Genomic DNA, 26,854 nt, shown 5'->3' with positions numbered 1-26,854 from the left:
AATCACCACCTTTTCCCTGCTAGCAAAATTCCTTTATATGATTGACAAAATCTTGGCGCACTATAGCCTTAGTTGCTGATGCGCCATAAAAATCTTAATAACCAACCATTCATTGACAAAATCCCATGACCTGCGTTGGCACCTGTCTGCATTGCTCAGTAAACTTCATATCTGACTGCACAATTATTCCCAGGTCTTTTTCATTTTCTATCACCTTAAGTGTAGTACCACATAGTTGGCATGTTTCTCTGGGGTTACTTCTACCCATATGCAGTACTTTGCATTTGTCAATGTTAAACATCAGAGTTTAACATTGACAAAGTTTAAGAATTTGTGGTTAATTGATTTCTCTATTGCTTTAGAAAGGATAGAAGTAAATAGGATGGTAATTGGAAGGGAGGGATTTGTTACCCTTTTTAGGAATTGGCTGGTAATGAACAAATTTCCAAGCAGAAGGGAAAAACACCTTTGGAATAAGAAAGTGAAAAAAGTTGACACAGAATAGGAGTAAGCTCAGGAACACATGTTTTGAGAACAACTGGAGAAATACCATGAGGACCTGGGGCTTTCTTAGTATCAAGATTGTTCTGAATCCTTCTGGAGTATACTGGGAATGATAGGGGGTGGATTACCAAGATCATCAGTACATGAGTTAGAAGAAAAATAGGATGCTAGCAGGTCAGCTTTATCTTTGGCTGAAGTGGCATAGAACCATCTAGTTTTGACAGAAGTGGGAATAGAGCTGGGCAAAAGTTGTGGCCCATAGCTTTGGGAAGAGACCAGAATGCTAGGCTGCCATTTGGACAAGAAGCAAGTTTTCTACTCTTAGCCTGTTCAAAATCATGTTTGGACTGATTAATAATTGCTTTACAACCTTTGCAATCTTTGGTGTAGGCAGAAAATGAAACTGGAGATTTGGATACAAGCCAATTGTGATATTAAACATTCTTATCTTGAATAGCCTTAGCACATTTATTGTAAAACCAAGGTTTAGATAAAGGGTGAGATTTTAAGGTGGACTGTGGAATAAAGCATTTCACCCCTAGAAGAATATTTTCACTGACATGTTCTGAACAAATGTTGATATCAGAAGATTTGAAACAATTTGACCAAGGAAAAGAACTCTCATAGATCATCGCATTTTGTGTTCTTCTAATGCCAAACAACACGAGGTTGAGCATGGCCGCAAGATAAAGGCTCCATTGGAGAAGAGACCATCACCAAGTTGTGATCTGAGGTACCTAGTGGACTACTCATCTTGACCGTGTACTTAGAAGGGTTGTTTGTGAGAAAAAGATGAAGCATGTTAGCTGTGGTTAGGATTGTCTGGTATTCTGGTAGGTAAATGAACAGTCTGTGCAAGGTCATTAGTAATTGCAAAAGCCTCAGCATTTCGACCAGCTATGTCCGTTTGATTAGAAAATGGGAGCCAACTTGTGTTGTGAACATCAAGTTCGAAGAGAGGAAATTAAAAGAATTTCGAGTGATTAGTGGAGTTGGGAGAATGATAGAGGCAACAGATGAATTTGACAGAATGGTAGAGAGATTTTAAGAAAAGATCAAAAAGAGGAGATTCCAAATTATCTCTGACAGGGAATATCAGATCAGACATATGCACAAGTACCACCTTTGAAGCGAAAGGAACCATACGGCGAATAATTTGGGAGATTTAGATCTTTTTGCAGATAAGTTTGTTCTATTACTTTGACAATTCATGATGTATTTAGTAGCAGGGCCAGACTAAGGTATTCCCATGCCCCGGGCAGAAAGATTATTTTAGCACCCCTTTCCATATCCTAGAAATCTGCTTAAGGTTTTGTAAAGAAATCTTTCCCTTGCTGTTCAGCTTATGGCACCCTGGGTAGCTGCTCTATTAGCCACTGCCTTAATCCGGTATTGTTCGGTAGTAAGGAAAGTTGGGGGGGGGGGGGGCAAGCTGTATGAAGTAATGAAATTCTTGGATGTTGCGTACACTTGGCAAGAATACTGAGCTTCTTGACACAATGTGGCGTTAACAATGCCTCCGCATATACACTACTTGTACTCCCTCCATTTGCTATTTGGCAGAGTAGAGGCAGTGGGATTATACACTAGCTGATCCGGAAGTCTCCTGGTGAGTTGCCAGTAGTTTCAGTCTGGTGGGATATCTAGGAGTCAGCCTTTGAACACTGTTTTAGAGCTGCACCCTCGAAGTCTAAGGAAGATTTGATCTCACCAGGATGTCCATAATAACCTCAAAAGACATCGATCATACTGCATGATGAAAGAGATGGGGGTTGCTGGAGCTTTGCTCTGGAGTCTAAACATGGGTTCCACCACTTCAAGCATCCAATAAGCAAAGTGGTGGTATTGCACCAGTTGATGATAACCATCTACCATGCTAGTATTGCCTGGTAACACAGAGGGGTGCATTCCTCTGTGTGATGTGGATGCCACACTTTGACCCCTGCTTATGTTTGTTCACACCTGGATGGTCACCTCCAGAATACTAGATGCTGTATTTCAGGACTTGCACATGGGAGTTATACCCAGGATTACTAAAAGTCCCACCATCGTGAAGGTGCAAGCAGAGGATTTGGCTGTTGTAGACTGATCGGACCTGGAGTTAGCTCCACTTGATTTGTGTGACACCCAAATATCGTTTACATCAGCATTTTAGACTACCAGGTAGCAAGCCCAGCTTGACATACCTGAGAGAGACAGCCTCAAGGACCATGCAGCAAGAATATACATGGCTCCTTGACATAATGTCTCTCCTCCATTTCTTTTCTGAAAAGAAATGTTGCCATTATTTCAACTGTACTGTATAGTAGACATCAAAAAATGTTTTTTGCTAGAACAACAAAAAATAAATAACTGTGTATAATATATAAATGCTGAAATTCATTCTCATTTATTTTATTTAAAAAAATCTTACAAAGTACTTTATGCTACTTTACTCTCTTACTTTAAAAAGTCTTATGGTGTTTAAAAAAAATTGTAAGATCAGGTTTTAAATCTGTTGTCTTAAATCAGGATGCTCCTGTACTAAATGCGTTATATCTATTGTAAATGGTAATTATAAGAAGTTTTTATTTTCATTTAAATATCGTATACAGTGAAGTGTCATCCTTCTAATAATTTGTACCTGCTTATTAAGATTCTTCTCAACACATACAAGTATATCAACCAATTTTTAAATAAAGATTGTCTTCATACGTGGTTCACACTGATTTTTGTATTCCAACTTTTAGAAGCAGGAAATGTATAACTAGGCAACTTAAGTGGTGGCTTGTGTATATATCAGGTCAGTAGTTTATTTTTGGGATGTTAGCATTAATCCTTTTTAGAGTATTACATATCCACGAGTAATGTGGTTAGCTTCAGAACAGTTAACCCTTTTTACAGTATTACATATCCACGAGTAATGTGCTTAGCTTCAGAACGGTTAACCGTTTTTAGAGTATTATAGAGCATTAACCCTTTTTAGAGTATTACATATTCACGAGTAATGTGCTTAACTTCAGGGTGCGGTTGCTAGGGTGATTCCAAATAAAGAGTGTTATATCAACATGGGTGTGATTTTAAATGGTTGTGGAGCTATGGCTGTTTCAATTTTAAAAATTGCTGTAGTTTTCAAAGGTAAAACTTGATAAAAAATGAATAAAAATAAGCAGACATGTACCTAGTAAATGTTTATTCATACTAGTACATGTTTTCTTATTCTTATTCATTTCTTAAAATTATTTTTTAGCATTGAAAACTCCATAGCTATTTTTTTTTAAAGTTCAAACAACGAGAGCTTTACAATCGTTCAAAATAAGGACCCATGCTGATATAACACTAGTTTTCTTTACTCAGAATGACTTTAGAATACTAAAATACGATGATCTCAGATCTTCCAGTAAGGTTCTAGTATTGCTTCTCCAAATAATTGTAAACACAATAGATGGAAACATGAGAATAGGTTTTAAAATTGGAGATTATACCTGACAGCCATCAGTTTTGGCTTATGAAACGTGAAATTTCTGCAATTCAGATCCAGAAGTTGAGGAAATTGACATTAACAGATTTAGCAAAGAAAATAATGCCACTGTGCCGCTAAATATTTCTCTGACCCCCACTTCACCTCCATCTCAACAAAAGAAATGTTTATTAAAAGCTGGATTGTAAATTTCAAAGTGTTATGTAGGATTAACCCTGCACAACTTAAAATATAGGAGAGAGGAGCATATAAACTGTACTGAAAGAGGAATAATGATATCACTATCATTATGGCAGCTCTTTATAAAAGAGAAGGGCAGTGTTCCAATGGGAAGTGCCTTTGTTTCTCAAATATGAATTTTTAAATGTTATTTTATGTGGCGTAATTTTCCATTGCTTCACATAACATCATATTGAATTTAATTTTTTTTTTAATTTAAAGTTAGTCTAGCCAGGTTATTTATTTACTGCGCTTCATAAATATTACCATTAGTCATTAAGAAATAGTTGAAACAGTTTCAAAAGTACATGGTGCCAATTTTATTTTGAAGGAAATTCTGAAATTTTTTTTAGAAATTCCATTTTTAATTAATGTTGAGCACCAAGGAAACTACTGAGTGAAATTTATTAATTGTGCAAATTGTATATTTTTTTATCACATTTTCTAAATTTACTTTTATGCTTTTCTTGGTTTCACTTATTTATTATTTCATTATATATTCAACCTGAAAAAAGGAGAGTGCATGTTACTAAAGGTTATAATTAATACCTTTTTTTCTTTATCCTTACTTTTTAATAACCTTTAATACTATTTTTACTTTATTGCTTAAAATACTTTTTAATGAGTGTTATAAATGCTTAATTTTGGATACATGGCAGTAGCCCCAGACAACTTAGCATCCCCACCAATAAAATTGGAATCTTGCCAGAAAGAAGGCAGTAAAATAATGATAAAGAACCTTGTTGTTTTTGTGCTAATTTCTAACTACAGTGGAACATAGATCAGTTGTGTGCATTTGAACAGTGCATTTTAAACTGGACCTTTATTTTAAGCTGGGGATGGTTAAATGTTGCCTTGCTGTAAAGAGCAAACCAATAGATTCATTATCTATTTGTATTTAAAACTAATGTACCATGGATCCACAGTGTTGTGTGAAACTACTGTACCACCAGGTCTGACACCTGGGAGAGGGGAGGAGTTGAGATTTGGTAATCTGGTTTTAAAACTAGTGATGATAATGACTAGGAAGGCTAGCATGTATAAACAAAGTTTCCAAAAACTGAAAATGTCTGATACTGTGGTATATCTTTTGAAACTTAAATTTCGGGAATTTTTATAATAACATAATTTTTTTCCTTTGTAATATAACAGAATAAGTCTTATATGTTTTAACTAAACAACTACTTTTTTTTTTTATTATTTCTTTTAGAGTACTTTTTAGTTGAATACTTTTCTTTTGTATAAGTAGTTAAGGAAATAATAATATTTTTTTAATTCTGCAGTATTAAATTTCACTTTTTTATTATATGCATCCATTTTGCGCTTTAACAAAAAAAAATGCTGGGTATCTCTCTCAGGTGGCATGGTTAACGTTTATGTTTTTGAGAGCAAACATTAGTAGTTAAGGGTTAGATAAATAATGGATAGCAAACTTAACTTGGGTAAACAAAAGATGACAGACTGATCAACACTTATCAATAAATATGAAATAAAAGACTTTAGGGAATGGAAAAAATTGTCCATCATAATTGTTAAAGATCACATTGACATTGATGGATGGTGAACATTAATGCTAAACTTTACCTTAAGTGTTTCATACATACAAAAAAAAACCCATAATTAGTACAGCTCTTCCAACGTTTGATTTGTGTGCTGATATGATCCAGTGAAGTGTTATAACTTCAAATATTTAATACACTTATAGGTTTCATAAATAAATTTGGTAAATTGTGGACTTAAGTTTGGCAACTAGCTGACTTTCTGTAGTGAGTTCCTGAGGCCAGAATGTGTTTCCTTACAGCATTCAAAAGTCTGCTGGTTCCAAACAGAGTTCACAGATAGCAAGTTGCCACACTATATTTTCAGAAGTGTTAATTAACTTACAAACTTAAATGTAGTAGTATTTGGAGAGCCAGTTCATCATCCATTAGGCACTACTCAGAGAATGAGTGTTTGGGGCTTGATTCAACTTGTTCTGTTATTGGACACCTCCACTCTTTGGACATCTGACTTTGGGATGTACTGCAGGTGCTCATCACAGTCATTTGGTCTATGACAATGTCTCGCCCTTCAAATAGGCCTCTGGGGTTAGGAATGTTCTGATTCATAATAACTGCAGTATAATACACCAACCATATAACTGAAACTTTATTAAAATAGGAATAATATAGTATAAGACTGTATCAAATTAAAATGATAAAATAAAATACACTGATTGTACAATAAAAGTAATAAAATAAAATATAATAAAATATAAAATATAATATAATATAATATAATAAAATATAAAAAATAAAATAAAAATAAAAAACCATATTACTGATTTCTTTGTACGTTTTTAAGGTTAGGTTTCTTAACCTAATTTTAAAGGATAAGTTAGGAAAAAAGGAAAAGGTTTCTTTATTTTTCGTTATATTTCATAATCTGACCTTAAAGGTTAGGTTAGGAAAAGAAAGAAAGATTCTTTATATATATGTATCATAACATCAGTGAGTCACTTAATGCGCTATGATGTTATTGTCTGTCATGCCTATGTGTCAATATATTGTTCTTGACTTCTACTGCCGATAATGATAAAAATGCACCGTCTGTTTACTGAGAATGCAGGGAGACACTGCGGTAGCGGCAGACCAGTTTGTCTGGTAAGTTTCTAGTAGTTTGCTGTGGTTCTCGTGTTGACTTTTTTTACCTTCCCCAAAGAAATATGTGGACTTTGTTATAGGCAATATTTATTTATATTTTTTAATGTGTTACTACTGTTGCTTCAACATTCCTCGGCAATTTTTTAATTTGCATTCATTATATTAAAACAGAAAGGGATTGTTCTTTCTATTGAACAAAAACTTCATCAGCTTTAATGAGTTTCACTCAACTACGTGCAGCAACAAGGAGATGCCACTCTTGCTGACAAGATGATCCTTTGAAATTTATGTAGTACCATTCATAGGAAGGTAAACTAAGAAAAAGTGAACCATGTTTACCTTTTTCAAAAAATTGCATATTCATATTAAATTTTATCAGTTCTCACATTGTAGTATAATTTTATAAATATGTATATGGTACATATATAAATAAATTTCTTTTTTCTACATCTTCAAGTTTTTCTTTAATTTTACAGATTATCAGGGTATTGATTATCCTGGCAGATTTATTTTCCAACCACCCTGGATTATCAGGAGGCTGTTTTTTTCTATATTCAAATTCTGCATCCAGTATATTATAATGATACAATGTTTCTTGGTATTCCTATGATGGCAGCATTTGTTGACTAACGAGCACTGCAAATTCATCAGATTTATTCACTACACTCCTAGCATTAATGTGCAAACATGTGAAGGATCTGTTTTTTTTATGTTCATTGTGACCACATTTCAAATAGTTGCTTACACAGTACTTTTTCTAGGAATTTTCGGCGCCTCCGTAGCCAGGTGGGAAGGAGCAGCAGTGCGTAGCACACGCTTCTTGATTAGACCGGGGTTCGAGCCCGTCACCACCAGATGCGGAAAGGTCAGGGAATGACGACCGCATATCCCGGAGCAATATGGCCTTAGTTGCTAATGCTCCTAAAAACCAAAACAACAACAACTAGGAATTTTCCCTCCCATTTTAACTTCCTCTTTTAAAATATTGCTGCTATTAGTGCATCTTTTCAATATCAAAAGGTGCTTTCTCTTCTGAGACCTTTACTTGTATGTATTTGCTGTTTTTCTTACAAAACTTTATATATAAATGACACACACACACACACACACACACACACACACACACACACACACACACACACACACACACACACACACACACACACACACACACACACACACACACTTGGTTTAGTAAACAATTTCTATATCAGAATAGAAAGGACATCAGAATGTACTTTTACATACTTCTGTGGCACTGTGATTATTGGTCGGTCAGCTAGTGACCATAGATTTATCACCTTCACTACCATCTTTGGCAGCAGATAAATATTCCTCATAACATGGAAAGGTTTGTGCATTACTTCTTGAACTCTGGGAAAGTGCCTGGCAAAGCTGTTGATACAACTAATTTTGTAAGGCACTTTGAATGGTTTCATGAAAAAGAAATATGCAAATCGGGGATGGATTTAAACTTGTGGCCCTAAGCTATAACATGTATATGGCCTTTCTTTCTTATAGTTTACCTGTGACAATATTAAAAAAAGTATTTTTTTAAGATGGAGTGGGCCCCTTATAATGTGAGGCCCTAAGCTGTAGCTTATTTAGCTTATATGTAAATCTGGCCCTGATGCACATACAGTGCCTTTGTGGTCCTCTTGGTTGGTAACATCAAGATGGAATGTGATGAGTGTGAGATGGTGGTGTCATCCATGGGGCTTTCTCTTTATGATCATGTGTGTGACAAGTTTAAAATTCAGGTAGTTCTGCATGCTGGTGCTTCTGAGACTGTTGGATGGCAGGGCTCAGTGAATGAATTATTGGAAACTTTATTTTAAATGGATGATTTAGATAGTTAAACCAAGTAGCAGAATTTAATAAGGAAACAGAATAAAATGTCCGGGAATACCAATTACAAACAAGACTTTGATCTCAGTGAAATAAAGGAAGCTATTAAACAAACTAAAAATGGGAAGTCTTCTATATAGATTTCATAGAATCAAAATATATATTAATATTATACAGGTAACCCTCTTATAACGCTGTAGTTAGGTTCCTATAAAATCTCATACAGTGCAGTGCAAAACCATGTTATATGGGACTAAGAAACAGTACAGGATGGGGGATTACGTTCCAAAAGCCAACAAAAATAACACCTTTTTTTTTTATAACTGTCATAAACTTAATTTTTATTAAAAATAGTAATAACTGAACAAACATCTTACAAACTCTGATACATATATATCAGATAATGTACGTTCATTTAATTTTCTTCCTCTTCATCACTGCTAAGAACAATTAAACGAGAACGTTTTCTCTGTTGCAGAATGTCTTCACCTTCTTAACTTTCTTCTGAAACATCTAGATTTTGTCTTCTGCTCTTTTTTAAAAAATCGGTAATCTGAGTTCATTTGCTTTTGTTTGATAGATCTTTGTAAATTTTATGGTATGGAGCCAAACATTTTTGAAGTTCCCTTTTGAAATTTATGCTCCTTTCAGTCGAAGGATCTGCATTCAAAAAATAAGATTCTAATTGCTCAGCTAAGTTTGTGCATTCCCATATGCTTTTTAGTGTAAAATTTAGAACTTCAGAGTTTTCATCTGTGCTGTCATCCTCTGAATTGATTTAGTTTACCTCTGATGCCAATTCCACCAAATTTGCTTCTTTGCCAGCCTCTTTTTCTATCAGTAATTCTTGAACATCTTCAGTATTCATATCATCAAAACCTTCCCCTCCTACTGACTTTGCAAGTTCTACCATCGCACTGATTCTATTTTCTTCTGGTTCGTCCGTATTTCCTGAATGAACTGAGTCTGGCCATACATTTTTCCAGCATGCATTTAATGTTGACAATTTTACTTCTTTGAGCGATAAATCTATGATTCCGATACCATAAACAGTTGAAAAATGTTTCCATGCCTCCATCACTTCAATAGTTTTTGAATAATTTTTTTCCAAAATCCATTGTAATGATTTTCTTATGTAATGAGTTTTAAAGGTAAATAGCCTTGATCTAATGGCTGAATTAAAGAAGTTGTATTAGGTGGTAGGAACATTACAACAACGTTTGGAAGACTTAAATCTTTTGGATGGCCTGGCACCGTTATCCAGTAGTAATAAAACTTTGAAATCTAGATTTTTTCTGCTTTAAATAGTTTTCCATAGCTGACGCAAAACAATTTAGAAACCATTCTTTAAATAAATAGGCAGTTATCCAAGTTTTTATTTTTGTTTTCCAATATACCGGTAATGCTTTTTTATTTACACCTTTCATAGCACAAGGATTAGAGGATCTATAAACTAGTATAGGTTTTATCATGTAATTTTTTGATGCCTTAAAACCTGGTACAGTTTTCTCTTTTTTTGAAATAAACATTCTGTTGGACATTTTTTTTTTTTTTTTTTCCTCCACCAAAGACCTGTCTTGTCGGCATTGAAAACTTGATGTAGTGTGTATCCGTGCTCTTCAATAATTTTTTGAAATTCATCTGCATACTTCTTAGCAGCTTCATTATCAACTGATGCACTTTCCTCTCCAATTCTGTTATGTAATGTGAAGTGGTTTTTAAATTGCCCAAACCAACCTCCAATGGCAACAAACTCTGGATTAACAGAAGTTTAAATAAGGTAACATTTAAATTTAAACTTTTTGCAATGTATACCTTTTTTAAGATGATCCAAAATTTGTATTTTTTGATTCTAGAGAAATAGTTTCTTTTGAGTGGTGCTTTTTTACTTTCCTTAGACATAATTTATAGCTGGAATTTAATTCACAACAAAGAAATTATTCCAATATGGTTCTTAAGAACAAAGTTTAGTAATACATACCCAGAAAAGATCAAATAAGAATCAAACCAACCTTACAATGAACTGCACGCTTCACAGTCACAAATGTTTTATGGTCTCAAACAAGCACAAGTTCAATAGCACAGAACCTAACACGGGGATTTCCCAATAACTTTTTTTGCATAAAGCGAGTCAACAGCAGGGATTCACAAAAAAGAGTGGAAATGTTGAATAAGTACATCCAACATAATAGCAGGGTTTTCCCACATGAAAGCTGAAAAATACCATTTTAGGCGAGTTTTGCCGCAATTCTCTAACCGTGTTATATAAGTATTGTGTTGTGTGAGGATTGCCGAAATTTATCAATCGTGGTAGAGCGAAATAGTATTATATTGGGGTTGCCTGTATTGGTATTAATGATCCTCAGATTTGTATTCATGGATTAATTTGCATTGAACTATTACATGCATCCCATGCGTGTGACATAAGCGTTGGGAGATCAAAATTGAGAGTAGGAGTGTGCTATAGGCCTAATGACTCTGATGAGTATAATAAGAAACTGTTCGGAGAAATAGAGTGGGCCAGTAAATCAGAGAGTCTTATAATGGGGGATTTTAATTTCCCAGATATTGACTGGAATTTGGGGGCTGGTCACTCACACAGTAGCAAGGCTTTTGTGGATTTATTGGATGATTGTTTTCTCCATCAGCATGTTCGGGAGGCAACTAGAGGGAGCAATACTCTTGATTTGATTATCAGTAGTGATTCTTCATGCATTAAGAATCTGCAGATAAATGAACCACTTGGTGGCAGTGATCACAGTGTGCTGAAGTGGGAGTTACTCAAAGAGGTAACTACCATTAGGGGTAAAGGGAAGGGGTATTGCTTTCGTAAAGGCGACTACAATGGACTGAGACAGTATTTAAATGCTATACAGTGGGATCAACTGATGATATTGCCAACAGCAAATTCAAAATGGGAAGCATTCAAAGAACTTATCGTGGAAGCTACTAGGCTTTACATACCAACTAAGAAATATTGTTCAAGGTTTAGGCCAAAATGGTTGTCAGATGAACTAATGAGGCATATGGCAGAGAAGAAAAATGCATGGGATACATACAAATTAACACGTGACACAGACGCCTATGATAGATACAAGTTGATCTGTAACCAAGTTACAAAGGAGGTTAGACAGGCGAAGGCAGATTACGAGAGATCCTTGGCAAGGGATGCGAAGAAAAACAGCAAAGAGTTCTTTACTTATGTAAACTCTAGAAGGAAGGGGATGAATCAGATTGGTCCACTTGAGATCGATGGGTCAACTGTTGATGACCCTGCTCAGGTAGCTAACAAACTAAATGAATATTTTGCATCGACATTCACACATGAGGAGTTATTCAGCGAGGGAAATGCCAGAGGTGTATTCAACTCTAGCAGTAAGCTAGAGAATCTTGTAATAACTGAGAGCAAAGTGGAGGAGAAATTGTTGAAGATAAACACAAGAAAGGCACCTGGGTTGGATGGGATCTATCCAGTTATATTAAAGGAGGCAGCAAAGGAGGTAAGCAAACCCTTAGCCATAATTATGAGAGCTTCCTTGGACTCAGGGGAGGTACCCATGGACTGGAGATGTTCAAATGTGACCCCAATTCACAAAGGGGGATCAAAGGCTGACACAAGTAATTATAGACCTGTGAGTTTAACTTCTGTTCCCAGAAAATTAATGGAGGCACTGGTGAAAGAAACACTGCAGGATCATCTAGACAAGACTTCAGTTATAGCTAGGACACAGCATGGTTTTGTTAAGGGTAAGTCTTGCCTGACCAATTTGATTGGATACTATGATGCAGTCACAAAAGAACTGGATGCAGGGAATAACTTTGATATTATATACTTGGATCTTAGAAAGGCTTTTGATACTGTTGCACATGGAAGACTGCTGCACAAATTGGAGCAGTGTGGCATTGGAGGCAAATTGCTGCTATGGATAAAGGGGTGGTTGAGGGGGAGAAGACAGAGAGTGGTAATCAATGGACACTGCTCATCGTGGACTAATGTTATTAGTGGAGTCCCTCAGGGTTCAGTATTGGGGCCTTTATTGTTTTCTGTATTTATAAATGATATTGATGATGGTATATCAGGCTTAATGTCCAAGTTTGCAGACGATACGAAGGTTGGCAGGGTTGTCAAGGACACTACTGACACTATGCTGCTGCAACAGGATTTGGAAAGGTTGAGCAGATGGGCTTCGAGGTGGCAAATGAAGTTTAACATTGACAAATGTAAAATACTACATATGGGAAACAGCAACCCCAGAGCAACGTATCAACTCTGTGGTACTACACTGACAGTGGTAGAGAATGAAAGGGACCTGGGGGTGGTTGTGCAGGCAGATATGAAGTTCTCTGAGCAGTGCAGACGGGCTGCAAGAGTAGCTCATGGTGTATTGTCAATGATATATAGGAACTTTTCTAGCAGGGATAAGGAGGTGATTATTCCCTTGTATAAGGCAATGGTCAGGCCACACCTAGAGTACTGTATACAGGCCTGGAGGCCTCATTTCAAGAAGGATGTAGCTGCTGCTACATCCTTCTTGCTGGAACGAGTACAGAGAAGGGCAACTAGATTGGTGAATGGGACAAAGGGGTTCTCTTACGAAGAAAGGCTTAAGTTTTGCAAATTACAGTGTCTGGAAACTAGGCACCAGCGAGGTGATCTGATAGAGGTGTACAAAGCCTTGAATGGTTTGAGCATGCTCAATGCTGATGGGATTCTTCCTCTTGCTCAGAATAATCACCTGAGAGGGCATAAATTCAAATTGAGGAAAGACAGATGTAGGATAGATGTGCGGAAATTTGCCTTTAGCCAGCGGGTGGTTGGTGGGTGGAACAGACTTCCATCCCTTGTCGTTGAAGTTGATAGCCTAAATAAGTTTAAGGCTCAGCTGGACAGGTATTTCGAATGAACAGAGGGGTGAAGTGGAAGTGGTTATTTTTATTTATTTATGTTACTTTTTTTTTTTTTTTTTTTTGGCTGATGCTGCATAAGCTTGCTTTCTTGCATCAAATGCCTCTACTAATGCTAATGCTAATGCTAATGCTAAATTTAAACTTTTTGCAATGTATACCTTTTTTAAGATGATCCAAAATTTGTATTTTTTGATTCTAGAGAAATAGTTTCTTTTGAGTGGTGCTTTTTTACTTTCCTTAGACATAATTTATAGCTGGAATTTAATTCACAACAAAGAAATTATTCCAATATGGTTCTTAAGAACAAAGTTTAGTAATACATACCCAGAAAAGATCAAATAAGAATCAAACCAACCTTACAATGAACTGCACGCTTCACAGTCACAAATGTTTTATGGTCTCAAACAAGCACAAGTTCAATAGCACAGAACCTAACATGGGGATTTCCCAATAACTTTTTTTGCATAAAGCGAGTCAACAGCAGGGATTCACAAAAAAGAGTGGAAATGTTGAATAAGTACATCCAACATAATAGCAGGGTTTTCCCACATGAAAGCTCAAAAATACCATTTTAGCTGAGTTTTGCCGCAATTCTCTAACCGTGTTATATAAGTATTGTGTTGTGTGAGGATTGCCGAAATTTATCAATCGTGGTAGAGCGAAATAGTATTATATTGGGGTTGCCTGTATTGGTATTAATGATCCTCAGATTTGTATTCATGGATTAATTTGCATTGAACTATCACATGCATCCCATGTGATAGTTCAATGGTTTTGTGACTTGTCACTCATTTGGAGAGGTCTGTGTTCAAGTCCTATTGATGACATACTCATTGTCACACTCTCGTTTTTTTTTGTTTTTTTAAAAGAGGTATGAAAAGGAAGGCATATTATGACTTATAAATTATGAGAAATTGTCCTAGATGAACATTTCTTTCTTACTTTACCCTACCATATCCTGCATATTTTGCTACTGCTCTGCTATGCTGGTGGTGGTAGTAGGTGTCAGATTACTTGCACCTTTACAGAATATCAGGAAGATTAAAGCAGGTGGAGGCCTGCTCTAATCATCTACTGACAAAGCATAGTGCATATTTACCTCATGTGCACATGCATTTTATATTGTTTTTCATGCTCACACATTTTGAGTGCAGTTTTTTCCGCCAAAGCACAAAAGTGGTGAATTTGATGATCCATGTTGCTTAGGTTTTTTAATCTCAGATGTTCTTCTGAGGTCAACCTTTATATGATTGTTCTTAATAAAACAACACCCTGCATACTGAATATAACAGGGAAGAAAATATAAAAAACACACTTAGATCTGCTTAATACAGTTTCATTTAATTTTGATTCATTACAATGTGTTACTCTTGAAATTTTTTTTTTCCTTTAAACTTTCACGAGTGAGTTTCTGAATGTGTGTTTGGTGTGATCTTCCTGTAAAAAGTTTTCAGTAGGGGTGGGCTCTGTGGAGCGAGTTTCTTTATTATATTTTTAAACTTCACATATATGCTTTTAAATATTAATTTCTTATCCTGATTTCGTTGCCCACCATTAAAGTAAAATTTTCAAAAATGAAACTGGAATTTAAAAAAAAAAAAAAAAACATTAATTATTTCATCAACATCTGAAACAGAGAACATTGTGTTTCATAAGCCAAAACTGGAACGATGGCTGATAAATTTGATGTCCTTGCTCATGAAACCCACAGATTAACATTTTTGCTTCTGGAAGGCAGAAATAAAATCAGCCAACTGTTATGAATCCGAGCATTTGTGCTACTCTTTTTCATGTTCATGTTCACTCAGTCAACAAACTACAGCTCATCCTGCTATAACGCACACCATTTTACAACATGCTTTTCAAGTTACATGCATATTTATTTTTGATACCTTATCTGCCATTATGCATGTGAAAAGTTACTTGCACAATACCCATGTTTCTCTTTTTCACTTATGTCATCTCAGTTTATGGTTGTCTGTGAACATATTTTGCATGTAAAAATTTATTTACTTAAAAAATTTCTTATTATTTATCCTGTAAACAGTAAGTGCAAAAAAAAAAAAAAAAAGACTACAGTGTTTCAAAGAAACAAAGCATTAAATATTGAAAGAAAATAAAATTAAAAGTTTTAAGTTTTAATGGAAGTTGGCAAACATTCCAACATGGATCCAGACATTGATAGAAACTGCATGTTCAAAAGAAAACTGATCTGGTGATGATGAAAAAAAAGAGGAAGCTAGACAATCAACCTTACATTTATTCATTGAAAAAGCCAGTCCAATAAAGCACTATTCTGCCTCCCCCATCCTCTGAATTAAAAATTAGCCATCAAAAACAAATCGCTATTACTTGTTTGTTTTATTTCAATAAAAATAAAATAAATCTGTATTGGTAAAAATAAGTTTAAAAATAGGGTAGAGTATTACAATTTATATCTTTTATGGAACCTATCCCTGACTGTTCAGCAGTGCGTAGCATGCACTTCTTGATTAAACCGGGGTTCGAGCCCATGACCACCAAATATGGAGGATGCGGAAAGGTCAGAGAATGACCACCGCATATTCCCTGAGCAATATGGCCTTAGTTGCTAATGCTCCTAAAAATGGAATAACAACAACCCTGACTTATATGAAAATGTGTGTGCTGTACTGTGCGTTCCTACTATGTGCCTTTTTTTTTTTTTTTTTTTTTGTAACTTATGTTGTATATTACAACAGGATCAGCTGTACTGTAGAGTATTTACTGCACCTTTTTCAGAGAGCAGCTGTGTATTAATTCCACTTCCCTCTACCTTTGCACTTAGTTTCTTTCCAGTTGTATTCATAGCATGTGATTCTGCATTTCTCAGCCTTAATGTGTTTTAAAATTTTGGATATTGCTTGTAATGTCTGAAAAGAGTTGTGGATAGTAAGTTCTTATAGTGCATCAAGACTTGGGCATATATCTGAAGCTTTTTCTAAGAGGTCACAACATTGTGTCTTAGGTGCATGCCACATTTATTAACCACATATCAAACATGGTGAGCAAGACAATTGATCATAAACTTAGTTCTTTGTTGGTTGAGATTGACTAAAGAAAGACCTGTAGAAAAGAATTAATGATCAGGAGACTCGTCAGACACTCAGGTTCCCAACTCAGTGCCGGAGCCATTTGTTATGCATCTGGCTGCTGGAAGCAAACAAAGGTGCTATTCTCACAAAAAGTCAATTTTTAGTAACTTCTTCTCTGAATATATTCTCTGAACCAGAGAATATATTGTTTAATAAGATAGGTGGAATAAGACTGAAGAGAATGACTGCTAAGGCTAATTTACATATTTTGACTTTATTGCCCATCATTAAAGTTGTCAAGAATGAAACCAGAATTTTAAAAAAAAAATCATAAAAAACTTGTTACTTTTTTATTTTTTGAAGAATAATATCCTCTACATCCATTTGTGTATCATTTAATACATATCTCTTAAGGGTAATGTTGAGAAAAAGCAAAGCTAGATACCTTCACATTGTTAGGATTTAATGCTAAAAGTATCAAGAAATTTACCAAGGTGTAATAAGAAAGAGTTTATATACTAAGCCTTGTTAATCAGTTCAACAACTTGGAGAGATTGTGCAGGACTAATGGAATAAAATTTTTCTTAACACAGACTGCACCTACTAACAGAAGGACTGCTTTACTAAAGATGAGATACACTTGAATAGAAGTGGTGAAGAATATTTGCTGAAACGTTGAGTTTGCAGAAAACTGCTAGTTTTGAGGAAGATAATGTTAATCACAGTTAAAAGCAGAAATGGATTAGATTCTTGAACTTCTTTAAATCATCCTATCGGACATATACTTGGAAATCAGCAAGGGAAATACAGGTTCTACTGGGGTTTTTCTAATTCTGTTATTTTATACTAAATATCTTGCATAATAATATACATTTTTTATCATTTTTATTTGTTTTGTGATTATGTTAAAGAGTGTTAAATTAACGAGCCTCATAAATATCTCATAGGTTAGAAATAATGCTTTCAGTTGTTCATTTCCATGTATACATGGATGTAGCCTAAGATGCTAATACACCTACAATAATAAAATGACCCTCTTTAGTGCAGTAAGTCCTTGACTTACACGGATTCATACATATGCGGTTGCATTAGTGTCTGGTAATGAGAATTGATAGTGGCATCGGCGCTTTGTTTTCCTCTTAACCACTTAAGTGTAAGTTGTATCTTGGGAGCGTAGAATTGTCGTAAACAAAATAAATATAAACCCTAATTATGTCTGCGAAAAGAAAAAATGGTGAGAATAGTAATCATAGTGATAAGAAGAGGTGCATTATAACTATAGAGACTACCAAAGTCGAAATCATTAAACATGAAAATGGCAAGAAATTTGTGGACATTGCACGTGTTTAAGAAATGAATGAGTTGACCATTAGAACCATTACAAAAGATAAAATTTGGATTATGCAGCAAGTAAAAAGTTCTGTGCCAATGCAAGCTATGATCATAACCAAAAGAAGAGGCTTATTAATAGAAGAAATTGAAAAATTGTTGATGATTTGGATAGAAGACACGAAACAACAACGAATGCCGATAAGTCTTATGCTCATACAAGAAAAGGCCTTTGGTCTTTTTGAAGAACTAAAATGTAAACATGGTGAGAATGTTGCTAGTGAAACATTCATTGCAAGCCATGTTTCAAAGATTTAAGGGCTGTGCTAAACTACACATCAAAGTTATAGGTGAGGCTGCTAGTGTAGACATAGTAGCAGCTATGGAGTTCCCCAAGACTTTGGAAGAAATCATCAAAAACGAGGATTGCCTACCACAACAGGTCTTTAATGTAGACTCAACTGGTTTATATTAGAAAAAAATGCCAGATTTTTCTTACATATTGCAAGGAGAAAAAACTATGCCAGGATTTAAGGTATCAAAGGACAGATTAACCCTTCTTTTTGGTTGAAATTCTGCTGGAGGTTGCAAAATAAAACCACTGTAGTTTACCATAGCAAAAATCCAAGGACCTTCAAAAATATTTCAAAAGCATTGCTACCTGTTGTCTGGAAGTCTAATCGAAAAGCATGGGTGACAAGAAATTTTTTGGGACTGGTTTCTCCATCATTTTGTGCAAGAAGTTAAAAAATATTGCCAAGAAAACAACCTACCATTAAGATATTACTGCTGGTTGATAATGCACCTGGTCACCCAACAACTGTGTGTGACTCATGAAAACAAGTTATATTTTTGCCTGCAAATATAATTTACCTCATTCAACCAATGGATCAGGGTCTAATACAGACATTCAAAAAGTATTTGTAATACTTTTTGAATACAGACATTCAAAAAGTATATATATTATCTATGAACAACATATTTAGACAAGCAGTAAAGGCCACTGAATGACAGAATGCCAGATCATTGAAGCAGTTCTGGAAAGAATTCGACATTTACTAAGCTGTTAAAAATATCAATGTTGCCTCGAGTGAAATTACAGTATCAACTATGAATGCCATCTGGAAGAAACTCACACACCCCAGTTTGTTCAAGATGCTTTGGGAAGTGAAAGAAAATGAAGATGTAATTAGGGAGCTTGTGGAAATGACCAGAATGTTGGAATTAAATTTAGAGGAAAATGACTTTATTGAATTGTTGCAAAATCATAGAAAGGAATTAAGCAATGAAGATTTAATGGAGCTTGATGACAATAAAAATGAAGGTGAGGTTTTGGAGGACGTACAAGAGGTTGAACCATCAAAAACGATGTGATACTAAGGAAATGGTAAAATGCTTTAAAATGATCTACGAAGGACTAGCTGGCTTAAAAGCTTAGGATCCAGACAAAACGGTTTGAAAAAGTGATTGGAGCAGTGCTTGATGCAAATTAGTATTACGATGGGAAAAAAAAGAGCTACAGTGCAGACATTATTTGACAAGTACTTCAAGACACCATCAAAATCTCCAGACTCTGAGAACTTAAATGATTAGTATAGAATGGGTATTTTCAGCTAAATTAGATACCTTTTTATATTTATGTACAAGTATGTACTCGATAGGATATTGAATAGTTTTATTTCCACAAAAGTTTTCATAAATAGAAGTTGATTTGCTTGAATTTTCCTTTCAAACAAATATACAATTAAAAATAGATTGTATTTAAGCACTATTTGACTTACATGGTTTTTCAACTTGTGTGGAAATCTCAGGAATGGATTAATCGTTTAAATCGAGAACTTACTGTACTCTCATTTCTTTGAATGCATCTTCTATGCTAAGTGGGATGACTGTATATACAGTGGCAGACAAAAAAACTGCATCACCTTAAAAAAAAGTAACATTTGTAGTGAAACATATAAGATATTGTTTGATTACAGTTATTTTGTTTGTCGCAAAGCAAAGATATTGCACAAGATAATGCTTCTATTGCATAATAGAATTGTAAGGTTCCGATTGTAAAGTTCCCCGCCGATCAGAGATGGTCTTGGGATGCATAACAAGCAAAGGGGTGAGGCAAATTAAATTTATTAACAGAACAGCGAGTGCAGAAACCCACACTGCTATCTTCAAGGAGTGCTTAAAACCCGTTATTAGGGTTCACCACATAGACGTCCAAAACTGCATTTTTCACAGGACTCAGCATCTTGCCACATAGCAAAATTGGTAAGTTTTATGCTATTTAGATTTAATGATGAGTTTGTCTTCTTGTCTCACAAGGCTTAAAACATACTTACACCAATGTTTTACCTTATTTTTCTCCCTTAAGGTGCAGTCATACCTCAGAAATGCTGGCATTACAGTGTTGGATGGCCCAGCAACATTACAGATTTGAACCCTATTGAAAATTGCTAGTATATAATGTTGTCTAAAATTGCTCAGAAGAAGCAACAAGTAAAATTCAGCTGCAGGAGAGCATTGTAAGGGTGTGGTACCACGAAATTGGGCAACTGTATATCCAGAAGTATATCCAACTGTATATCCAAAAGGCCTCCGTAGCCGAATGGGCAGGAGCGGGAGTGCAGTAGCACACGCTCTTTGAGTAGACCGGGGTTCAAGCCCCTGACTGCTGAATACGGTCGATCTGCCAACCCGCACTGGACCAGCGTGGCAGATTATGGTCCATTTCCCTCAACATGAATTGTTGAGGAGGCTTCCATCCTGCAGTGTGTTGATAATGGCTGCACTTTACTTTTTTACTTTATATCCAGAAGTTGATTAATTCTATGCCAGATCGTTGCAAGGCTGTAATTACAGCTCAAGGAGGAACAACAAAATATTGAGGACTTATTTTGCTGATTTTTAGTACATAATATTATTACGTTAAATTGTCATTTCATTTGTACACGTAAATGCAATAAAATGTGTGTTTGGTTGTCATGATCGCCATTTGCATGATTTCTCATATTTCTATTAATTACGCATTATTTTACGCTTTGGGAAGATATTTATGGCAATTTGGTATATCAGTTGGAGTCTTTTTTATTGGATTTCATTCACAGAGACATATATCCCATCTAACAAATGCATTTTGAACATTTCTGCAACCCACAGTGCAGTGCAAAACACATTATTTGCAAAATTCACAAGTGATGCAGTTTTTTTGTCCACCACTGTACAAAGTGTAGAAGGTTTTAGCTTGTGCGCTACAAATATCAAATGTATGACTGCCAACTAACAAGTTGATGTGCTGGGCTGTTGTTTTGTTAAAAAGTTATTTAGTAGTAAAATAAAGTATTTATTTTAACAAATTATTATTTTTATTGTAGATAAAGCTCCAGTATCTAAAGGTCTCCTAGGTTGTATGTTCCTAACATCTTGTGCCCTGAATGTACCTTTACTAGCACATATCAAACATTATGTGGTTTATAGTGTTCCCAGCATTTTTGAAAAATATGAGGTAATGTTTTATTTCTATATATTTCAATGATTTTTATAACAAGAGATTTTATTTTCTCTGAATTTATAAATTTTTCTGTTCATGTTACTAACTGTAACTACCTTTTATGAATTTAGATGCTATGTTAATCTAAATGTCAGATGCATTAATTAATACCGGACAAAATGAATGCAAGGTTTTTTGATGTGTTAGGCGGAAATGACAGAAATGTCATTTCTGTTTCATGGCAAAATGAAAAATGGAGTCGTGAGAGGAGATTGTGCAAAGTATCATGGGAGGTGATCTTGGATGTATTCAGAGCTGGCATAAATCAGCTGGTTGTAGAAAAACGTTTATGATTTGGGGTATACCACTTAGATGGCTTTGGCCTTAACCCTTGCCACCCGTGGCAGAAACCTTTTGGTAACCAGAAAAATGGATAGCTTGGATGGAAGCAGTGATGTTGGTGGCAGTGTCGACAGGCGACACGTCGGCACTGCTTCTTGCGTGCTTCAAGTAGAAGTTGTAAATGATGGCCTTGGCAACAATGAATAAGAAGTTGCAAGTGAGGTGTGCTGTCTGTTCAGAGTGAAGCAGGTACCAGTAGTCCTCCGAAGTGTGGGCATGGTTGCAGGCAAGCTTTGCTGCTTCCAGTGCATATTTGATCAGTTCCTGGTTCACAGGGCACGGCAGGTACGTGTGTTCCAGGGTACCTGGAGTGGTGTAGAAGAGGCAGTAGTTTGAGGTGCATAACCCGAAGATTTTTAGCTTGACTGGGGTAGGAAGGATGTTGTGCCACAGTTTCCACTGGATGTCTGCGTCCTATTTGGAACATTTCGTCCTGTACAGAAGGTTCCACTGAAAGTTAGATGGTGGCTTGTGGAGAGGGGTACAGGGACAGCTTGGTAGGTGGATGACGGGAAAATTGTGCCTGTATGGCTAGACATGATTAGTTGACAGCCTTTTTTGGAGGGTGCAGGAGACAGAGGTACCGTGTCTTTTGGTGATGTGATGACGAAGGTTGATGTAGGTGAGGATCCAGTCACATTTTCAATCCCTTTAGCTATAGTGATGTCTGGAAGAGCTTGTGCGATCGCTGATTTTAGACGTCTATGTTGCCGCTCTGCATTTATGGTTTTAATGGGCAAGTCTTCTGATCCTTTCCATTCAAGGCTTGGTTTCAGGAGGTCGCCTGTGGTTCTTATTTCTGCCCAGTTCCATGTAGGAAAGAAGAGAATATCATCATTTGCAGGGTCTATTATTCTTTTATTGTAGAGGTGCTGGTTTGAGTAGTTTGAATGGTGCTGGTGCCATATCCATTCTCAATATTGTTGAAAGAGATAGTCCTCTAGTGGCTGTTGCTAGTAGATTATCCATAGTGTCGGAATGTGGGTATTTCGTTTGCAGTGTCTTAAGAAGAAAGGTAATCCGGAATGCTGTGATTTTGTCATCAAGAGAGAGAGACCAACCCTTGAATCCCATGAGTAAGCAGCTGGCTGAGTTTGGAACAGGACATCCAGTTGGTTTTGTTCCAAAGGAAGCTTTGGACAGATGCCTGAATTTGGTGGAGGAAGTCACCAGGTGGAGTGAGAATTTTGAAGGTGTGCCAGAGGACGCTTGCTGCCATCTGATTGACCACAAGTACTCTCCCTCTCAGCGAAGATGTGGCGCACACACTTCTCCATTTCCCGAGTACTCTGTTGAAGTGACTCAGCAGTTCGGGCCAGTTCTTCTGGGAGAAAAGGAGGGTACACACCTAGGTATTTCTGTCCCTCGCTGGACAATGTGCACTGGTTGGGGGAGTCAGTTCTGGTTTTCCAGTTGCCAGCCCACAAGCCGCTGGTCTTACAGTGGTTTAGTTTTGCACCTGATGCTTGAGCGTAGAGATCATGAGCCTTTTGAATGTCTTCAAATTCGCTCTTGTGGCATATTGCAATTGTGACATTGTCTATGTATGCTGAGTAGGTTATCTTTAGGTGGGGTTCTGTTAGCAGCGTTCATCGGGATTGTAAACTGGTGGCGATTCTATTAAGGAATGGTTCTATGGCAATTGTGTAGAGTTGTCCAGAGAGTGGGCAGCCTTGTTTTATCTCCCTGGAATACAGAAAGTGGCAGGTGAGTTGTTCAGTTTCAGGCAGAAGTTGGCTTCCTTGTTTAGCAAATGGATTGTTTCGATGATGTAGGGCCCATATCCAAAAGCTTTCAAGGTTTGAAAAAGGTAGCTGTGTTCGACACTGTCAAAAGCCTTTTCTTGGTCAAGGCTAATTAGTGCTGGGAATTCTCTTTGCTGTTTGCAGTGGAGTTGGAGGTCATGGATCAGATGTAGATTGTTGTGAATTGATCTTCCAGGTTCTGAATGTGTTTGTTGGTGATCGATGATATCAGGGAGAGTGGATTTTAATCTATTGGAGATGGCTTTGGAAATAATTTTACAGTCCATATTCATTAAGGAAATTGGGTGCCAGTTTTGTAGGTTGGTGCGATCCCCTTTCTTGGAAATCATTCGAGCGACAGAGGTGGTGCGGGTGGGTGGACGGATGGGCAGGCTGGCTGGCTGCCGTCCATTATAACTGTGATAAATGTTCTTTTGACTATGAATCAACTCTGACATGAATATGAAATGCAAATTATCCAGGTATAAAAAAAAAAAAAAAAAAAAAAAAGGCATTTTGTTTAAATCACATAAATGATTGCATTCTTTATTACTTTTGCATACCTTCCAACTTTTCCAGTTAGTTGGAAGTTTTCCAATAATTGGGTGTGCCTTCAGTTTTCAATAAATTTAATTTTCTTCCAATTTTCAATCAGGGTTGTTATTTTTCAAATACACAGATTGTGTTTTTTTTTTTTTTCGATTATGGACCTACTGAATCTGATGGTATGTACTTTAAAAGCTGAAATTGGGTGATTCTGCTCATGTTTAACAATCTTAAGTATAGCAACCACATGCTCATATGTTTTACTAAATTAGGCAAAAAAATATATCTGGACTGTATGATATGTTATTGATAGGTATATGTACATATTTGATTTTTGTTATGACAATTTAACATTTAATATCTTAATTTCAATGCTTGTTTAAATAGCATTAATGACTCAGGTGGAGTATGGTGCACTGTCATTACTGGTTATTGAGTTGTCTGTGCTTTATTGTGCTTGTTAAAATAAAGTTAGATTAATTTAGATTTAGATAGTCATTTCGTTAGTTTAAATGTATAAATGTTTCCTTACTTTAAATATGTAATTATTATTATCTCTCTTCTCCTAATGGTTTTCTTTCTTTCTTCCCTTTTTTCCCCATTCCATTATGGGTACTGGAACCAGGTGCATGGCATGGTTATATCCAGTTACCATTGTTATTGGTCAAGGAACTCTCTGACTATTCTGAAAGTGTTCAGAATTGCGGTTTTCTGGAGTTCCATGTAAGTGATTTTGGCAAAGCCCATTGTTGCTATGTTCTTATGGGGGCTCTTTGGTACCATGCATGTGGTTGACACGGTGATTGGGATGGTCATTACTTGTTCCATATGCCACATGTTTTAGCTGACTGGATTTCCCTGATGCAGTCCATGTCTTGCATTTTCTAGTTTGGTGTTGTAATCTTTGTATTACTATGTTTCTCATAAATTTTGTAGTACTTGAGCTATAACAGTCTGATTAAGAAGGAAATAGTCTCCAAAACAAATAATAAATCTCGTAATATTTAACACGGTGTACAGTAGTATGTATTTTTTCTGTTTACTAGATATCTGCACTAATAGGAAACAAATGGTGTGACCTTGTCTCTAAAAATACAACTCTCTGGTAGTCATACAGCGTAATGGAAAAATGATCCTATAGTTAAAATTGCCCACACAACAATTTTAAAAATTCAACCACACATTTAAATTTTTTTTTTTTTTTTTTTTGATAACTTCCACTTAAATATATTTTGCATCCCAAGCCACAAACATATTTTTCAAATACCACCCATAATACAACTCAATGTGGCAGTTTCTTCATGTTTAAATTTTTATTAATATCATTTTCTATTAAGTATATATGAATTTTTAATAAAAGCATAAATTGAAATATTGTTTCATCCTTAAAACCTTGTGAAAATGAATTTTTTATAAGTTACATAAATCAGACATCAGAAAGAGCCGACCGGGCTAGCCAGGTGAGTAAAGTGCCTGCCTGGCAACCCAAAGGTTGTGGGTTCGAATCCTGCCTCAGGCTTGGATCAGAGTAAAATGCAAAAACTTTGGGAGGTGCATTATAGCCACAGAAGCCAATGCACCAACAACTAACAAAAAAAAAAAAAAAAAAAAAAAAAAACATCAGAAAGAAATTTTAATTTATTCTTGTGTAACGTGACTAGTATGAGCATTGCCAAGATCATATTTAAAATAGTCTTTGGTAAATGAACTGAGTTAGCCATACACAATTTTACTGATTAAAAAAATAATAAAATTTCAAAAATTGCTCAAAGTCAAATGCTTGCTTGACAAATATAAACATTTAGACAGTTAATTAAAGTACAGTCAGTTCTGCTATAATGCAGCACATGCGTTCCTAAAAATCTCCATGTTATCGTATTTTGTGCATTAAAAACAACAGGACTAATGGGGAAAAATAGGGATGGGGCAGAGCACTCAAAAAAAAAAAAAAAAACGTTCAGTCTGGTAAGTAAAACACTAAAAAAAGTTAGAAACCCAATAAAATTACTAAAAAGTTCCTAAAAATCTCCATATTATCGTATTTTGCGCATTAAAAACAACAGGACTAATGGGAAAAATAGGGATGGGGCAGAGCACTCAAAAAAAAAAAAAACTTTCAGTCTGGTAAGTAAAACACTAAAAAAAGTTAGAAACCCAATAAAATTACTAATACAGGTTTAAACACCTTAAACTTCTAATAAATAAATAAATATTACAGTAAATATAGCACTTTCCCTTGACAAGATTTGAAGCTTGATATTTCTGTTCACTGACATTTTCTTTTTTTTGGATTGTAAAATTTAAAACAGTAAAAAAGATAAGCAATCAATAACAACAAACACAGGATGCACAAGTGGAACAAGTTTACAATGCTTAAAAAATAGGAATGAAGAGAAGATTCTGAAAATGTTTTTTATATGATTGAAGATTTCATGGAAGGGGAAACACCATAATAACGTATGGTTATAGCATTATATAAAACTGCAAATTTTTTTTATTGTTTTTGGTAGTGACCCCAGAAATGTGCTCCTCTGCACGCCTCACGAAATCTGTTCGAACAGAAAAATGAGCTCCTGAAAACATGATTTGGCCTACAATATCACGTGCTATTTTCTGGATACAGCAAATGACAACAGTGTCTCTGACCAATACAAGTACAGTAAATGGGAACTATAACTCTCACGCATTTGACGTTTGACATTTTTTAAGCTTCA

General features: G+C 35.6%; 1 protein-coding gene across 2 annotated transcripts in view; it reads left to right on the top strand.

The window, feature by feature from the left end:
- The window catches only part of LOC150084252 (ubiquitin-associated domain-containing protein 2-like), a 154,582-nt gene that overhangs the window by 36,000 nt on the left and 91,728 nt on the right, over positions 1 to 26,854 (top strand). Inside the window, exons 1-2 of one of the 2 annotated variants that reach the window (XM_090375129.1) lie at positions 7,116 to 7,134; positions 21,332 to 21,462. In XM_090375129.1, coding sequence (XP_090231255.1) covers positions 21,367 to 21,462 — 96 coding nt within the window. In that variant the 5' untranslated portion in view covers positions 7,116 to 7,134; positions 21,332 to 21,366. Of the gene's footprint in view, positions 1 to 7,115; positions 7,135 to 21,331; positions 21,463 to 26,854 lie in introns of those variants that run through there. The other variant, XM_090375128.1, reaches the window with a different exon arrangement.

Source organism: Mastigoproctus giganteus, chromosome 6 (genome assembly GCF_048544385.1).
Source record: "Mastigoproctus giganteus isolate SK-2022 chromosome 6, ASM4854438v1, whole genome shotgun sequence".
NCBI lineage: Eukaryota > Metazoa > Arthropoda > Arachnida > Uropygi > Thelyphonidae > Mastigoproctus > Mastigoproctus giganteus.
Note: the sequence above shows the minus strand (reverse complement) of the source record. Positions and strands in the feature narration are given on the sequence as shown.